The 19540-nt window shown below is 42.4% G+C and overlaps 1 protein-coding gene across 1 annotated transcript in view; it reads right to left on the reverse strand.

Annotated features, from left to right (window-relative positions):
• The window catches only part of rbfox3a (RNA binding fox-1 homolog 3a), a gene marked incomplete at both ends in the record, with an annotated part of 189894 nt that overhangs the window by 121295 nt on the left and 49059 nt on the right, over positions 1-19540 (reverse strand). The window contains one exon of the mRNA XM_083904022.1: positions 10963-11084. Coding sequence (XP_083760148.1) covers positions 10963-11084 — 122 coding nt within the window. The remainder of the gene's footprint in view (positions 1-10962; positions 11085-19540) is intronic.

The raw sequence follows: 19540 nt of genomic DNA on the forward strand, positions 1-19540 counted from the left end.
TTATTAAGGATAAACGCAGTTCTGCCGTATCCCCCCTGCAGTAAAATCTCTAAAGTCAGACTCATAAAACAAGACATCATGTTCTCGTTTACTACGGCAGCAGAGAGGTTATGTATCTCTGTAACAGGGGTGTACTTTATCAATACCAATAAAAATGCCACATCATTAATACGGGGGGCTGTGTGTGTGTGTGAGGGAATGATATAAATGTCCATGCCTTGTCACTTTACTCATTCTCTCGCACAGGTAAGAGAATGCTCTGGAGCAAAATAATGACAATAATAATAATAATAAAATAAAAGCATTCACATTATTTTGAACAACTGGAAAATAAATATGCTGGAAAAAAAGTCACAGTGTCAGTGTGGAGAATGTGTCAGCTTCTGTGTGTGTGTGTGTGTGTGTGTGTGTGGTCACTTAGCAGCGTTCAGGAGCCCCACTGGGCCTCGGTACTCACCCAGAAATACATCATCATCTCGGCTGAGAGGGGGTGGGAGACCAGGGGTTGGAAGACGGGGGTAAGCAAGGACACCGGAGAGGCCAGTGCTCTTTCCTCCTTTGCTCTCAGTTTCTCGTTGTTAGCGTCTCTTTCAGGAGTATCTGTCCTGCTCTCAACTGATCTTCAGTCAGTTGACTTTTTTTGGGGGGGGGTTTTTTTCTTTTTTCTCTCGCTCTCTTCTCAAGGAAGTTTCTGTCCCCAGTATGGTCTGCTCAGTTTTATCTGGTCGCCAGCTAATTGCCCCCGTGTTTGTGGTTGTTGTAGCGGAGTAACAAAGTCCCTTTATGTGTCCCTCTGCCCCCACAAGACAGTCGGTCTTCCTCTCCTGCAGCCTCTTCTGAAGCGTGACTTTGCTTCTCAGAGTCGCCGCTGAGGCTCTCAAGCTGCTGAACCTTTAAAAAAAAAAAAAAAGAAAAAAAGAAGAAGTCTTCCTCTGCTTCTTCGCTGAGGGGGAAAAGAAGAGGAGAGAAAGAGTAAAGAGAGAGACAACAAGAGAGAGAAAGTGCTGAGGGGCGTTGTTGTTGGACCTCCCTTTTTCAGTTCGCTCTTTACTTCACTACTTCTTCTTCCTCTACTGCATGTTCTTACTTCTCCAACTTGCCACCCCTTGCTGCCCACTTAGCTCTTCTCTCGTCCCCTCTCTTTCTTCGCCTGCTGTAAACTACACTACACTCTGCATCACTGACACACACTGAAATCTCTCAGTCTGAGCACACACACACACACTCTCTCTCTCTCTCTCCCTCTCTGCTTTCCTTCGGCTCTGGCTCAGGGTAGCTTCAGTCCAGCAGCTGTGGTGTGAGGGAGGGCAAGTCTGAGGCGGACTTTTCTTCGACAGCGTTCCTGGGGAAAGAGCGCCTGGAGAGGCTGGGAGGTGGTGGGGAAAAGCTGGAGATCACCACACGGTACAGTAGCACAGAAGCTTTCACATCCGGAGAGAGACAAGTGAGGAGGGGACGGCGTGAAGGAAGACTGGTGTGTGTGTGTGGGGGGGGGGGGATAGAGTAAAGGGAGAGAGAGAAAGCAAGAGAAGGAGGGAGGAGGGATGAGGAGATGAGCTGTTGTAGGGATGCCGGGGGGACAGGCTGCGTAGAAGTTGTGGGAAAGCCACACAAGGAGCTGGAATGAGCGAGACTACATGACAAGAGGAAGGGAAAGAGAGGGCAGCTTAGCTTGTTGTTGCTTTTGCTAAAGAGCCAACGATACCAGCTGCTTTCATTAAGTTGCACTGGGAGCATCGGGGAGGAGGAGGAGGAGGAGGAGGAGGAGGAGGAGGAGGAGGAGGAGGAGGAGGAGGAGGAGGAGGAGGGCTGGAGGTTCGGTGTTGGTGCGAGTGGGGGGTAAGAGACAAGAGAGCCGTCAAAACAAATATCAATTTAGAAAGCTTGTGTAACCCAAGAGGAGAGGAGGAAGAAGTGAAAGTGATTAAAAGAGCTAAACTGGAGCTGCTGCATCTCCGCTTGTTCTTCTTTTGTTTCATTTTCCTTGTGTGCAGAGGGTGGGATGGTGTGTGCTCGGGTTCATGTATAGATGTGTATGATTGCGTGTGTGTATAGTATGTATAAGCTGGGGGGGAAGGCAGTGTTCACATCATCAGAGCGCTGTTTCTTTGGGGTTAAACTTGGTTTTAGGGTTAGGGAGGGAAGGCCTGTGTGTGTGTTTGTTGTCATTAGGACGTTTTCTGGCATAAACACGGACCTTGTCAGGACCAATAGTCCTCATGGAGACTAAAACCTCAGTCAGAACCTCATTTCTGAGGAACTACAATGTGAGGTTATTGCATTAACTGTTTAAAGTTAAGAGATAAGCCTTTGTTTAGGGTGTCCAAATGAACAGGAGTCGATGAAGAGTCCTTAAAAGGATAGCTGTGTGAGTCTGTGTGTGTGTGTGTTGCACAATTTCTCCTGCAAAACTGTTAGCAAATTGCTTTCACGCCACGTACGTACTGTATATACGCCAACACATGTTCATACACGGGGCAATCAAATATTTTTTGCACTTCACTGCCCTGGGTGACTTTTGCATCATCTCACAAACGCACGAAACGCACACACTGTGCGTTTGTACCTGCATACATTTTCGATGGTTGTGTTTGAGAGTGGACACACATTGGAGATGAACACACACACACACACACAGAGAAAGAGAGAGAGGTGGGTAATGGTTGGAGGCTGCCTCAGCACATTTACCCCCTCACACCACCGCCAGTCAATACACCACTGAGGCAAGCTGCCACGTTAACCCCTTCACTGCCTGAAATACTGCACTGCACCCGTGCTTCTCTGTGATCGCGTAACATTGGTATTAATGATATTAACTCGCTTTTTTTTTTCCTTTTCCTTTTGATATATAGAATAAAAATCCATCTTGTTAGGAAATCATAAATAATGTAGCTCCTGAGAAAATGTAATGTGATTTTAGTCATATTGGCAGTGTAATAAGAAAAAAAAAGCAAAGCAATATATTTTACTTCTAAAATTGAATAAGATTCATCAGTTGGATTAAAGTTTCTGTTTCAGACCAGGTAAAGAAAAGTGTAAAAAGAGAATGTTCTGCGTTCTTTAACCTTGAAACACACATGTAGGAAAAAAAAAACATACTTTAAGAGTATAGGATAATTCCATCCTTTGCTCCCAAATCAAACTCACTTCTTCTTTACATTATTTACTTACTAAAGCTTTCCTTTGAGCTTCTGCTCCATATCAACAAAATTGTGTCTACAAATCTAGCATCGTCAGATGCAAAGGTTGAGCCCACACGAGACGACTGGCATGGATCAGGCTGAACGTAGAAGATGACAGAAGATGTGCTAATGGTCAGCAACAACACTCAGAAAACCATCACAGTCAAACAACCATTAGGGCTCCAAAGAACATTCAACACCTTTACAACAAACTGTGACGGTGTATTTTAAAGCAGCAGCAATAGCGGAAATCACATTCATCAGCGCCTCATCAACAGTTGACCATCTGTGAGGAGCGTGGTCTTCTGCTGTAGTGAGTCCACCTCAAGGCAGTTACCGTTGGCCTCTGTGTCTGCTCCTCTGACCTCTCTCATTAACAAGGTGTTTCTGTCCAAAGAACTGCTGCCCACTGCATTCGGCTCGGCTCTGATGAAAAGATTTCTGATCCTTGTTCCCTCTCCTCGTGTTCTTTACAAACTGCTCACCAACAGCATCACATAATCCTCTGTGCCCCCATAGGTGTCCAAAAATGATTTAAGACGAATCAAAAAAAGTCTCTTTATCAGAGCAAATACACACACAGTTTGTTTGTTTGTCTCAAAAATAAGGAACACAAATAATGGAGCAAGATACAGTGCGTCATAAAAGAAACAGAAGAGCAGGAATAGCAAGTGAAGTCCATATTAGAGCTGCAGCAAACACTTTATATGTTTGTTTCTTTAAATGTCAGTAAGATGCAGTGTCATTATGATACCACATTAAAAAAAAAAAATTGTGATAAAATTACCCAATATAAGTTATTTAAGGAACACAATTATTTTTTACAATATCTCATGAAAGGAAGATGTGGAAAATAAGTCAGATTCCTCAAATTCTTATGTACCAAGAAAGATAATGAGCTCCTTCATAGTTAAGATATATTATGAAGTATACAGCCATTTGTGCTGAAATTGGACCTGCTTGAAATGAGGCCATATACATACATGTATGCATGTCTGGTGTACAGCCTCATCTCTCACTCTCATTCACGACTCTCTCTGGAGATGACCAAAGGGCTCAGCGGACGGTGCTGCCTTCTCTCTCTTTTCTCCCCAGCAACGACCGTAGTAAAAGCTAACATTTTCCTATCAAAGCTGGGTGTCATGCTATTTCAGGTCCAGGTCATGAATAAGTTAAGTCTCAACCTCCCATATGAGTGAGCGAACGCAAAGAAAAGATGGATGGAGGAAAGAAACTGGACAGCTTGGTGGTGGTGGTGGGGGGGGGTGTTTTCGGGGTCTAGGGCAGCGACACAGGTCATTCAAGATGGGAAGTCAAAAATAAAATGTGCAGAGTAAACGCGGTCTTGATCTTGTGGTTGCCATGATGTGTGCACACCATCATGCAATGCAGACTTCAAGGGTCAGAGTTCATAATATATATATATTTTTTTTTAATTGGCAACTTATTATACACCTCTGGTATGCAGAATAAAAAAAAACGACATTATAACCAATAATTCATATTTTAAGTCTTTCATTGACAGCCCCTCCATACTTCCATATGATCCGTGTCCGCATTCATGGCTGCAGTTCTATATGAAAATAAAGGTCTTTACGGGGGTAGCATTCTATGCATACTTCATCTCCCATTTCATTCCAGTAGCAGCATGTAATGAGGAGGTCGTCCTTTTGTGATCGATTGGTTGTACAGGAAAAGTACTTGCATAACTGCTCATAAGCCTTTGCTTACTGTCTTGTCTGATGTCAACGTCCATTCATCCATTTTCTACTGCTTTATCCTCCACGAGGGTCACAGGGGGGGCCAATCTCAGATAACATAGGGCGATAGGTGGGGTACACCCTAGACAGGTCACCAGTCCATCGCAGGACCACATAGACAAACAACCATTCACTCTCACTCCAAGGACAATTTTAGAGTTTTCCAATTCATGTTGGATTGTGGGAGGACACTAAAGAACCTGGAGAAAACCCACACACACACACAGGGAGGACATGCAAACTCCATGCAGAAAAACCCTTGTTCTGACCCTTAGCAAGAGTGCTAACCACTATACCAACCCATCTATCCATCAATCCATTATCTACCTTGCAGAAAGGCCCTTGTTCCGAAGTAGTATCAACCAGGGCTTGAACCCAGGAAGCCACTATACTATTTTTTTTTTAAAGGTCAAGAGAGGTCAAGAAGCCACTGGCTTATACAATGGATCTCACCTCATCTCAAAGAAACAAAATGAAGTAAGATAAGTAAACACCAATTACAGAAGCTTATAGTAACAAAGAAATAACTAATTAAAAAGTAATTCAGTAAGTGAGAATTGTGTCCATGTTCTGTATTATAATAAGGAAGCTGTAGGTGGTCTGGTGTTATTCGAGTGAACGCGGGAATTACACATGCAGAACACCGCAGACTTGCAGACATTGCAAGTCTGATTCTGAATGACTTTGTTTGCTTAGGAAAAAACGGCGGTTCATTTCCTGAAATCAGCGAACGCGTGCCCTTAAAAAAACAACTACTAAATGTAATTGTTTTGCAAGACAAAAAGAAAATTGAATGCACTTTCCAGAAGAGTTGACTGGGGTCGGATGTAACATTTTCAAATACACATTATTATCATTTTTTTGTTATTATTTTTAGAAAATAAAACGATACCCTGCAAAATACATCCCTTTGATTTTCCGCTGTACATTCTGTCTGCTGTTTGAACCGGACTCACTGGGAGGCCGTGAAAGCCTGCTCTCGAGCCGCCTGAACACCACAACACAGCGCTATTGATCTATACTTTCCCTGTGCTCTTTGTCGCTGTGTCTCCTCCTTTCTTTCTTTTTTTTTTCCCCCACAACAAGCTCACTTTGTGCATTGACCCACTCGGAAAGCCTCGGTTCTCCTGATGGCCACACTCCGCCATTGCTGCAATCTGTATTCAGACAACAGCTCATTATACAGCATCCAAATGTAGAGAGAGAGCTCCTATAGTTTCCAGCAGCAGGTTCTCTATGAGATCAATGAGCTCAGGAGAAAAAAATAAAAATAAATACAACAGTGATCTTGATTTCAAATGATTTAAATAGCATAGGAAACAGTTATGAATATTACATATCCAATGTTGTTTATGTATTACATAAAAACCCACCGTTTAATGCACATTTCTTTTTTTACAGACTTCCTCCTGGTTTGTGTAAACCCCATCTGTCTGCTGTTTACACCTCAACTTAAAGCAAATCCTGCAGATGGCGTTACCCATGTTCAGGGCCGGCCAAAGCCTTTATGGGGCCCTAAGTAGTGAGTAGTATATACCCCCCAAGCACCTTGATTATTATTGATACACTGTAACACCATAAATGATTTACATCAAACCAGTGACACTCTCGTTTTGTTTTTTTTATCTTAGAGGGTAGTAAAATCACAAAAGTATTAATTTTAGTTACGTCAGGCACGTCAACGTCTCTATGATGACGGACCAGAAAAAGACATCATGTTTATGGGACACCCGATTGTTAAAATGAGTCTCTAAAGTAATGCTGTTTTTTGTGTCACAGCACCGTAGTCCAGACACCAGCTAGCTCCGTTAGCCACGTTAGCTCCTTTAGCTCCGTTAGCGCGCCTACAGTCAAACTGAAGCGGTCTGTTTATTAAACGAAAAGGGCCACGCTACAAATAACCATCGTACCTGTGTACTGCGTATTTTTTTTTACGTTTAACGTTACTTTAGAGACTAATTTTAACAAATCGGGAGTCACGTAAACGTTGATGTAACCGCCATTAGCGTGCCTAGGGCTAATGTTTGCGCTAATAGTGCTAATGTTTGCACTTTTGTATTGAAAATGAAACGCTGTGGTTTTTACTGAACCTGAATTAAACAAGTAAACCAATTTAGTGGCTTTGGTTTTTAAAAACTTACACAATAAATATCTAAAAAAAAAAAATATCTAGATTAATTTTATGTTTCGAATTCCTCCACATACTATTGGGGACCTCTTGGTTTGCTGTGCCCATGTTAACACGTCTCTCGATTCCTGTATGGCTTTCTAATCAATGCCATAAAGTTTAAGTCACTGCCAGAGCACACAGTTATTGGGGGGAGGAAATGTGGATTTCTTCCTCTTGCCCCAAGGACACTTCCTTCTTCTGCGTGATCAAACCCACCAACATTCTGGTTTCCTTTCCTATGTCCTCAGGTCATCAGTACCACAACCTCACACAAAGGTCAGGAACTGGAAGTGGGGGGAAAGCTTTTCTCTACACTCTTGTTTTAAATGTTTGATGACAAAAACCTGATCCCTCTCAGCGGTGAGAATTTATTCTGTACTTCACAGGCTATATATATATATACTGTATTTGGTCCTTCACTTGTAAGTTCAAGTCAGAGAACTATTTTCTATCTCTGGACTTTCTTCATGTCCACACATGTTTTACTCAATCTAAAATCTGAGAAGTCACTGATTTTAGCAGCTCTCATCAGTTCAGGCTTTACTTTATTTTTAAAAAAATAAAAAATTACCATCATGTCTTAATGAATCCACCGCCATAGTCCATGATGTTCTGGTGATAAAATGACTGTACACTCTCGGATAACCAATGCATCACTCCGTTTGTTTGCTCCCTCAAGCACTTGAGTGTCTAAGCAGTGTGCTTCTCTCTTTCTCCTTCCTGTCCTCTCTTTTCATCCCTCTCTCTCTCTCTCCAAGTTTTTGTACTTTCTCATATCCCTCCTCTCACCTGCTGCTGCTCTCTGTGGGTATCGCTGCCTCGCGAGTTGCAGATCTGTGAATGAAAAGCTGCTCCTGCTCAAGACCAGCTGCTTCTATAATAATAAGCATATATATATACATAAAAAGAAGGTGAAATAATAATAGCTATTATCATTATACATTTTTTTGTTTCTTTCTGCTTCCGTCCCTGCACGACATGACATCTAGACTGAAAATGAGCAGAGCCTGGAGGTAACTTCTGCTCTGATTTGGCTGCATAAACAAATTAACAGTTCTCTCTCACCGCTGCTCTCTTCACAGACTGAGGAGTACTAACCATGACTAGAAAAACAACATTACCTCACTTTATGTCTCTTTTCACAAGGTCTTTTCCCTCTCAGAGTTTCCCCCCCTGCTAATGAACACACTATTTAGCAGGTGGTTAAGAACAGGGAACACACACACACTCAACACACAAAACCACTTTGAGTTTAATCAGTGTAGGAAACCATAGATGGAGCTATATTATCATCTGTGAGGGAGCCCACACAAATGCTGCTGTATGGACCTAATGTAAAATACGGAAAAAACAAAATCAACCGTAACCAGTCGTCATCATCACGAGTCATTAAAGAAAAACTGATGCAAGAAGATCAAAACTTCACTCAAAAGCTGTGAAAAAGGAGAGTCGAGAGACTCCAGCTGTTAACGCTGGTCTCTTTGTTATCAAGCTCCAACCAGCGCTCAACATCTGCAATGCACTGAATCATTTAAAACAGCTCTCTCTCTCTCTCCCCCTCGCTCTGTGTGTGTGCAATAATTTTTTATGATATCAGACGCTGTATAGGTATGCACAGTTAAAATATTTACAATGTTAAAAATAAATATTGCAGATTTCCCAGTGCACCGTCTGAAACTCAAAGATTTTCACAGAGCAATTACTTTCCAGTTTCCAGAGAAGATGTGATATGATAAATTATCTGAATTCATAATCTCTATACATAAAAAAAAAAACCAGAAGTGTTAATTATTTTTTTCTCGTACAGCAAAATCCGCCGTCTTTCATTAAAAGGCATTAGCAAACAGACAAATTAGGGAGTGTGTGTGTGTGTGTGTGTGTGTGTGTGCGTGTGTCGCACGGCCTCACCGAGCGAGTGATCCGACTCAAACATCCTCGGTTGTATTCTGACAAGACGACATCAATATCTATCAAATATAACATTTATCAGCAGTTCAATAAAACACAGCAATGCAATCAGAAAGTGCCAGAGAAGATATTACAGCCTAATTCAAAGTTAATTGAAATACCACTAATATTGCGTTAGTTTGTGTTAATGCCAGAACACAATCCATTATTTATGGGACTGATCCTGAAGTATTAACAACAACTGGCAGCAGACACAAAGCCCTCACCGAAACATGATTATTTACGTTCAGAGAATCCTTAAAGAACAACCGGCGAAAGACTCTTTCACTCTTTCTTTCAACCTAGTGAAGTCCTTGAAGTTTTTTTTTTTCTTCTTTTGAACATATTAAGGGAACCATTATGACCTGAAAGGTGAGTGTGTTGTGATCGATTGAGGGAGCTGAGGTAGGCCCCACAGCCAGCACAGGCTCCTGAGCACCCACAGGGAAATTATGCTGTGTGGTTTAAAAAAAGAAAAAAAAAGAAAAAAAAAAGGGAATGAATGTGGTGTCAAAGCAATGGTTTTTAACTTTATATCCATTTGAGTGAAACTTAACAGTTGTCCAGTGGATCCTTCTTCGGTTCCCTCAACTCACGTGTCTTGAAAAAAAACGTCAACATGCATCTACATGTGTCCGTCAAAGTGGTAACAGTTTTAAGACGGGATGGGGGAGGAGTCAGGAGCTGGTGGGTGCTTATGTGCTTATTTAAAGGGACACTGTGTAGTATTTATGGGTGTATATTACCCAAAATCCACTTGTTTATACATATTACATGCTCCTGCATTGTCTAGTCGCTGTATAATATTCTTTGTTTCATTTTCGTAGTGTTACAAAAAGTCATTTAAAATAACATGGTCGCGGGCCGCGGTCGCATAGCCACTGTTAGCAGCGAGACGCCATGTTTCTGCCGGAGCCTGTAAGGACAAACGCGAGAGAACAAATCAAGCGTCTCATTACTTGTAGCGGAAGTCCCGCCTCCACTCTCTCCGCTTCGTCTGCTACGGTCGCGGTAGCTCCGCCCTCTCCCTCGCCTCACGAACCTCATCTGCTGACACGGAGAAAGACGACGAGGACGACATTTGACCGGCTGAGGATACCGTAGCGCTCAGGGAAGGGAGGGGGTGAGCAGAGGAGCAGTTCTTTGTTGTAAATTTCAGCCTCTCCTCTAGATGTCACTATAAACTACTTACTTCACCTTTAACCCTTAAACACCTAAGCCTCAACATTTTTTTTTTGCTTTTTCAGTAGAGTAAGTGCCTTTGTCCATTAATCCAGAATAACTTTCAATATCTGGCAGTTATTTACAATTTACTGCGTGTTAAAATAGTGTATTAACAATTTAAAATGGGTTAGGGTTAGGAAAAACACTTAAATCGTAAATAAACACCAGATTTTAGGTGCTAAATTTGAATTGTATAAAACATTTTTAAATAACAATTGTTTGAGTTTTTGTCCAACAAAATGGAAACCACCATATGTAAGAGCGTTATTTGCCATCTTTGATTCATCATTGATTCCTGCAAAAGCGCGAGTGAAATGACTGCAATAACCAGACGTCCGCTTTGACGTGCAACTTCTCAGCTTTCAGAAACAGTTGGAATGTTTCCGATAGCACAAACCACGGCGTAATTACAGTTAAAGGTGTTAAAGGGTTAATTAACATCGCTGCATTATTCTGTTCCTTGCTGAAGTCGTACTTATTTTTGCAACACAGCATATCTGTGCATGGTGGACATGACAGGGTATGGTGTGTGTGTGTGTATTAATGAGTGTGAGATATACAGTGGTTTATAGTTAAGTAGCCAGCAGCTGACACAGAAGATGGTAAATGATCGAAGAAGAACAATACAAGAAGAAGAAGAAGACAAGAGGTAGAGTAAAGGAAAAACTCAAGCACTGACCAGTCTGGTGACAAGGGGAACCCCGAGATGCCAGAAGTGCTCGTTGAGCAGCCCGCTGTACACCACGTTACCAAACAGAGCAATGGTTCCTGGTTTGCACAGACCAATTCCTGGCTTGGTTTCTGCAAAATAAAAAAGTATTTTTTTTTAAAGCAGATAATTCAAAGAAAATCATAATACACAATATAGTGTTTATTGTACTTCAAAATGTACCTCCTTTTCTATATTATATGTATATTTTTCTCGACCTCATCTTTCTCCATCTCCACCTTTTCTAATCACTTCATGACCAATGGTCCTTGAAATCCAGTTTAAATAACCAATATTCTGAGTGGATATTTATGATGGAAATACAATAGAAGTCATCGTGCATGCAAACAAGAATCACTGCATTTCCTCAGTGTATATATATACACATACGCACACATATATATGTAAATATATACACATACATATATGTTTATATATGTATGTATAAACACACATATATCTACATATATATACATATACACATATACACAAATATACATATACACATACATATATATGTGTGTGTGTATATATATGTGTTTATATATACACACGTGTATATATATATAAATACATGTGTATTTACTATATATATATTTATATTTGCCATATACATTTGTATATTGAAAAACACATATTGACACATTTTCAGTTTCATTACCCTTTACAGACACTTTAGAAAACAAAATCCCCTCCATGCTCTGTAGTTGACAATCTCTGCAACATTTACAAACCTGACATCATTGTTATAAAGTGGATCAAGCAAATGAATCATTTCTAACTTGGCCCATAAATCCACTCTCTTTTACTCTCTCTCTTTTTTTTTTTAGTTATTCCGCTCACAAACAGACACACATACAGGGAACTCTAGGCAAAAATGTTACCTCCTCGGTTGAGGTAATAACAGCAAAGCAACCATGCAAATGCAGCCACCTTATGGCTGCAGGCGCTACTGTATACTGGAGAAATAATTATAGCTGAAACTTCCGGAGCAGAAGCGGAAGCAGCAGTTAAACGAGTTCTTTCCAGTGGCAAAACACGGCGGCGGCGGCGGCGGCTGTGGCAGTTACATGGCTCCGGGATGGGGCTGTTCCTGCGATGCGTGAGCATCCTGCAGTTTGGAAATTACCTGATGTGGAAACTAAAACTTGGCGATGTGGGACACTAATGCTCTCTCACTTGGCTCTTGCATTTAAATAAATAAGATTGTGTCCCACCTCTTTTTAACAAGTATGTACCGATTTGCTTCAGAGCTACAGTCAACAGTCAACGAGTATATTTAACTCTTTATATTTCACACTTTGTGTTGTGTGACTGGACACATATCATGATTGTATCTTGTTCTAAACAGGACAGAGGAACGTTTCCAGGTGATGTTCCCACATGTTGAATTACCCAATAGCTTTCTGTGATTACCGTCCAGTTACCAGGGAAAACACTGGATCTGTTCCAGTGACAGGACGCATCAGTATAGGAATAACATGTTGAAACAAACCAACCAGAGTCTGAGGAAGTCCGTCACAACATCTTGGCACAATCACAGTCAAGATGTGCAGCTAAAGGCCACTGACTGGACAGTCGTCAAGAGTTAATTCGCTGATATAATTTACACGAAAACTATTAATACTAAATGAACTGAGGCAACGAACGCCAATGAATCATGACATCTAGATATGGAGGTAAAGGTAAATTAAGCGTTTCTCTGCGGTTTTCGCCGAAAACAGTTGAGTCGGCCCCGGGGCTTACACCGTGTCTTCAGTGCACCAGCTCATCCCTCTCTGTGCCACGATCTGGACTTTGCCAGTTTATCCTGGCTTCATAAAAACTGGGCCTACCTCACATTCCATCACTGTAAGTAGTTTGGCACATGCACCCACAAACACACACACACACACACAGAGAGAGAGAGAGAGAGTGTGTGTTATGGCCTCTTGGCTTGGAAAGCGTGTATCTGCTAGGCTTGCATCCACAAGCCCCGTGGGTGTGTGTGTGTGTGTGTGTGTGTGTGTGTGTGTGTGTGTGTGTGTGTGTGTGTGTGTGTGTGTGTGTGTGTGTGTGTGTGTGTGTGTGTGTGTGTGTGTGTGTGTGTGTGTATTTAAGAGAGATGGAGAGTGGGAGACAGATTACTCCTCAGTCTGCTACCCCACTTGGCTCACCTGATGCTGATGGCAAAAATGGAAGGAGTGGGGGGAAAAAGAAAATTTGATTTGGGCATATGGTGGTGTTTGGGCGCTGGTGTCTTTTGCATAGACGTTTTCTCTCTCTCTCTCTCTCTCTCTCTCGCTCTCACACACACACACACACACACACACACACACTTACCCTCCGTCATGTTAAGAGAGTTGGATGTACCCGGTTCACCCCCACACCGGACCAATTTATCATCTCCCCTCCTCCTGTGTTCAGCACCACTTTCTCTCTGAGCATTAGCTTGCTTCGCCCATGTTTATAGCTCTCCATCCTCCCACCAAAATAATCCACCGGGAGTGTGTGTGTGTGTGTGTGCGTGTGTGTGTAAGTAAGAACGAGACAGGCAACGAAGGAAAAGACAGAGGGGTAAGAAACGCAGCGAGACAGAAACCTCGAGTTCTCATGACAGTTAAGTATGCGCCTGTCACGTGAACGTCATCAATAACATTAATGACCACTTTGTTATTCAAGTGTGCGTAATAGTGAATCAGCATGAATGATACCGGGGACCCTGAAACTGAAGCGGCAAAGTGGAATTCAACTACTACTCTCTCTTGAATTTATAATGCGGTACAACTGTGCCATTCACAGCCGCGTCAACGCGTCTGCCGCAAAGAAAGGCTGTTCATCACGCTACTAAAGAGGTGGCGCTTATGAAGAATAATGGGGCGACGTGTGTTTACTGTGTCATCACAGTTCACGCAAACTGCTGAGATCCTTCAGTCTCCACAAAATGAATGAATGAATGAATGAATTAATTAATACATTGGAAAAAGTCTTAAAGGTCCCATATTAAATTCCATTTCTCCAAGTTAAGCTAGTTCCCTGGTGTCCTAATCAACATCTCTTTCGAAAAGAAAAAAAGAAAGAAAGTGAAACTAAACTTAAGGGACAGGAAATGACATCAGCCACAGAGGCTACTGGGAGATAACAGCAGTTAGCATTTGAAAAAGTGATCATTTGCAGGCTCTATCAGGCACACTGCTGTCATATATAACATGTATCCACTGGACAGATAAATCCTCTGAGGCTGGAAGTTTGTGTAGAACTCTGTGCTGCACTGTGGAGCCAAGAATAGAACTTTTCACTGACTCTGTGGACTTCCAGTTTTCGGATGCCGTTGCCCTCACCAGCACTCTCGCGTGTTTTACGGACAAAGCGCAGCTCCGGGAGACAACAATTGCAGGAGTTAAGCCTCTTGTGACGTCCCAGTGAGCGCGGAAGTCAACATTGCGTGTTTTATCTCCTGTACTTCGACTGAGGAGGACCACAAAAACATGACTGAGTCATCTTTTTTCACACTTTGGCGACTGGTAGGGCCTCCAGTCCCAAATATAAGGATTAAAAAGTTGATTTTGCATAATATGGGAACTTTAATTTTGCCAAGCAAAGATGAGAAAGCATTTAAATTCATTGCAATGAATATACCTGAAGTGAAATGTATAAACGTAATTGTTTTACATGGTTAATGACTACATTATTACAATAAAAAGTTACAGTAAGTTAAAAAATATGACTTACAGTGGTTTAATCTTTATCTAATTCAAACCTAGGCACATACCCTACAGTCCATCCAAAAACAATGGCCACTACACTGAATCCTACAGCTTCGCAATTTGTGCCTACGTGTGTTTTAATTGTTTCTGCGAGCATGCATATGGAGAAGATCAATGTCAAATCAGCGTCCTCCTGTTTCTGCGTAATCACACACGGAGAAAACAAACTGGGCTTTTCAACAATATCATATTCCAGTAATATGGCGATATGACAGATTGCCAAAGCCAGGGAAACAAAAGCACAGCTCTATTGGAACACACTGGACAGAAAAGCAAACTTCGTGTGCTCCTCATCGAGCAATACAAAGGAGCCAATAAAGACTTCATAAGCCATCAAGCCTGCCAGTGGATTGGTCAGCACTGTTACTAATAACTGCTGATGAAAATCATAAAGGCCAGTAAAAGCTCACGGATGAGCTGCCGTGGTTTCTTATTACCAGCCGGTCATTTGGAGACTAATATGTCCAGGATCTTAGTTAACTATAACGGACATTTACACAACTGCTGCAGAGCTCCGTGCATTTGGAATACGCTGCAATAAAAGGGATTTTGATAACCGTGAACAGTCGGTGCTCTGCTCAATCAAAAACCTATTCAGTATAAGAAAACCTGTTGTTTCAGCGACATTACAGGAAACGAACAGTATTCACTACATATATATATACCTTGCATTATATGATGCAATCTTCCACATTGAACAAAAGATGATGAGAAACTCCGTCAGCAGAGGTGGACAGCAGCTGCTGAGTTGCTACACGCCGTCTCGGGCTGTATTTCACTTTTATTTATTTACTAGACACTTTGCAGAGGCGTGTGAAATGTCACTGGTTTCCTCCCCGCTCCCTTCGGGCGAGCAAATGTTTGTTTTGATATTAATGTGCGGAGGAGCTTCTGCATCCTGGAGTAACTTATCAATGCATGGCTAAATCAATGATTAGCATCCTTATGGATTAGCTCCGAATCGTAAAAAAAAAAAGGGCCTTGACAAGCCATGTGGAGGAAGTAATATGATTCAATTACGCTTACTAACCTTCCCTTTGGTATACACACCCACACAGGCGAGCGCGCGCACACACCCGCACATGCTGCTGTGAACAGCAGCCCAATAAAACAGCACTTAATTGGCACAAACACCAGAGGGGCTGACCACATGTATATTTAACATAGTGCTGCATTTCAAAAAAAAGTAAAACAAGTAATTGGTTAGAGAAGGACACCGGTATCATATGTGCATACATGAATATTTGTTGTAGGTATTGGTGGACATGGAATTCATGGAAGAACCACTTTGGTGCACAAAGGCAGTTGATCTCGACCCCAAAATATGATTTTACATAAAGTAAAGTGACTTATAGTGACACAAACAAAAGGTCTTTTAGCGTAACTAATTTTGAGTGATTCAGAACTTGCACAAGTGACGTCCACGGTGCAGCTCGAGCACATTCTTGTACCAACCTCATGCCCGTTGATCAAGAATCCTCTGCCTTGCTCCTTATGCCCTCACAGACAAGACTACACATGAAACCCGGTGAGTGTGTAAATTTTTCAAACAAGACCTGGCCTCTGTATCGTTTCACATCCTTTATTCATTTTGCTACAGTTTAGCTTCAGGCCTTCACTTCACCTGACTCACCTGTTATTTCAGCGAGTGCAGCATTTCAAACCATTTTTTTTGTCTATGTGTGTGTGTGTGCCCTCTCTCACTTTCCCCCCATGTTGCTTTTATCCTTTTGCTCAGTCTTGGCCATTTCTGCCTTCAACAGTCAATCCAATTCTCCCCAATCCCAAGAACATCTTTGTCCTGTCCCTTTCATCCTCTTCCTTCACTTTGAGTCTTTTCTTGCTACTCCACCTTCACAGCTCTATGATCGAACTTACCTTCTATTTTCTATTATGCAAAAGTTTTCCCCCCACCGTCTCACACCACTTTCTTTATTCCCCTCTTCTGCACAATTTCCACTTGTATTTTTCTAATTAAAAAACATCTTTCTTAATCCTCTTCTTTTCTCTCCCTCGTTTCCACTTTGACTTTGGCTTCCTTCATCATGCAACTTTTTCACAAATATTTGTTAACTTCCGTTCCTTTGTCGTTCTCGCTCCACCCATTCATCTCCTCCCCTCAACGTTTCCACCATGCAGCCCCCCCCCCCCCTTTTATCCAAGCTCCCTCCATCCATCGTCACTCTCCCATGGCTCTCCACCAGAGACAGCTGGTTAGGTGGGTGTGCCTGCTCCTGTTAGTTTAACTGGAATGGCCGCCTGGCCAGCAGGGCTTTGATCTATTGCCAACAGCTCCCGCAGGTCCACAGCCATGCCAGACTGAGGCCTTTAAGTGCTCAAACATCCCCCCCCCCAACTTTAGTATCCTGGCTATGTGCAGCATGAAGTGACCATCTAATACCTCCACAGCAAATGTACATGCTGGACTATGCCAAAGTAAAAGGAGAGGGGGGGGCAAACCTGATTGAAGGGGAGGGAAGTGTGGACTTGTGTGTGTGCACCTGTAGTTTTGGGGGTGGGTGGTACATCAGCCCAGATCATCACTCTCTGCTGATGATCCCACAAATTAACAGACTGGAAACCCCCTAGAGGCTCGTGCCTGTGATGAAGATGCCAGATTTTAAATTGAGATGTGAAGAATTGCAAGTTCACACACATCCGTGTTCGTGCCACAGACACCTGTAGGCGAGGTGGAGGACGAGCCAAGGAAGAAAGGGCTTTCTGAGATGCAGAAAAAAAAAAGAAAAAAAAAAAGAGGGCTGTTCTATGTTAAGAGGCTTTTGAGTAATCATTCACAACACCGCCACTGACAACGCAACACAAGCGACTTGGCATCCGGCTGCGAGCAGTAAGACCGTAGCTTGAAAGGCAAATGGTGTGTGAGCGCTGAATGGGTGCACAGTTTGCTTCAAAGCTCCATCTAACACAAGTTTTGGAAACGTGCCACTCAACACTGCCTGAAACCAACTCGGCTCACTCACTGCCACCAACAGCTGCTTTGGGAGGATTCCCATGAGGCTGCTGGGGGGGGGGGGGGGGGGGGGGCTGTGCGGGGAAGGGTCGCTAAGCTTTGTGTTGGCTCCCCCCCCATCTCGTGTTGTGTGTTTATTCGTAAGACGAAGCACTACAAAGCCAGCTAACTGTAAAACAATTAGATTAGCATAAATATGTTCAATTATACATGCAAAGTTAAGGCCCGGTGCTTTGAAAAGGGGGGATAGATTCCACTGAATTATTTAGAAAGTACAAATATTGGTTAAATCAGATCGAAACAACACAAAAGCAAATATGACTTCATTATTTCACAGCGGCCTGGGAGTGCACCATATGCCTCTGTCCACATTTGTTAAACACATTTGTTTACTCACTGTTTGCCACAGGGATACAGGAAATACGAATATGTTCAGAGAGATGGAGAGGAGAAAAAAAAAAACAATAACATTCTGCAAGACGGGGTTATGGAATAGGCCTGCAGTTGATGATTCTACTTAAAAGATAAGTAGAAGATGTTGTGCTACCTATCCCTGCCTCTAGCCTTTTGCCCATGGCAGAACATCATTGTTCGAAACGATGTTCTTTGATATTGAACAAAATAGCTGTTGATATTAAGACATTTTGTCCTGATGCGTTTACCACCACGCAACAACCGGACATCTCTCTTTAAAGCATGTATGAATTCAGTGAAGCATTTACATCATTTTAAGGATCATATCAGATTTCACTTTTTTTAAACATCAGATACTGAGCATCAGTGGTTCATCCTTAATGATTTCTTACTTTTTTCTAGCAGATTAATTGCCATTTTTCCTGTACAGGGAATGGATGTAACTTCAAATTACTGAAACTGGTTCAGCTCTCTGTGTGTGTGTGTGTGTTTGTGTGAGTGTATTTCAGACCTGGAAATACTATGGACTATGATACAGGTCAGAAGCGAACACACATCTCATAAAAGATACCGTGTGCTCACAAGATGCACACAAACACAGACACGGGGCAGGCGCAACCCCACACTGCCGAGGAGGGCAATAATCTGCAAGGTCAAGGGAGCCGCACATGATGTAGTCGGTGATACATACGTGTAGTCCGTCTAATGCTCACTCCAGGGAAATCATTAAGTCTATAACACCAGATGTATGTACATCACTGACTGTGTGTGTGTGTGTGTGTGTAGTGCAGAGGTACCAGAGGGCCCAGAATAGTTATTTCATGCATGAAATGCTCATCCCATTGGTCTTAAAGGAAGGGAAAATCAACCTTGGAAGGATGCATGGATGAACGAATGCAAAGAAGGGGAGAGATAGCCAGCGTAATGTATTACAAATTAGTGTAATTTTAGAGTTGGGGGGTAAAGACGGAGCAGAGTTGTAATTCTTTACCTCGATAAACAGAGTACATTGCAGCAAATAATGAGGCTGCACGTGTGCGTAGAGGGCAAACCTAAACATGTTTTGCTGACTGGGTGCTGGACCGCAAGACATAATGTCTCCTAGTCAAAGTCGACGGAGAAAGTAACAGCGTTCGAGCAGATCTAAATGACTCACTGGTCTGCGGTGAGCAGCGCAGGTAGCTGCAGCGATGCCAGGAACAACTGTGCGAGATTAGATTTGAGAGAATGGCTCTGTTCTAACAGGCAGTTGGGTAGCGTGAGTGGATTTACTGTCACGAGTTGGTCTGCACTACTGCAGAGTGGCTGTAATGGACTTTACGACTGACACCTGTTACCATTCGGGCTGCACAAAAAGAAATATAGACACATTAAAATGCATACAAATTTAAAGGCAAATCCACCAAACATAGTTTGG

The sequence above is a fragment of the Microchirus variegatus genome (genome assembly GCF_963457635.1).
Source record: "Microchirus variegatus genome assembly, chromosome: 17".
Classification (NCBI taxonomy): domain Eukaryota; kingdom Metazoa; phylum Chordata; class Actinopteri; order Pleuronectiformes; family Soleidae; genus Microchirus; species Microchirus variegatus.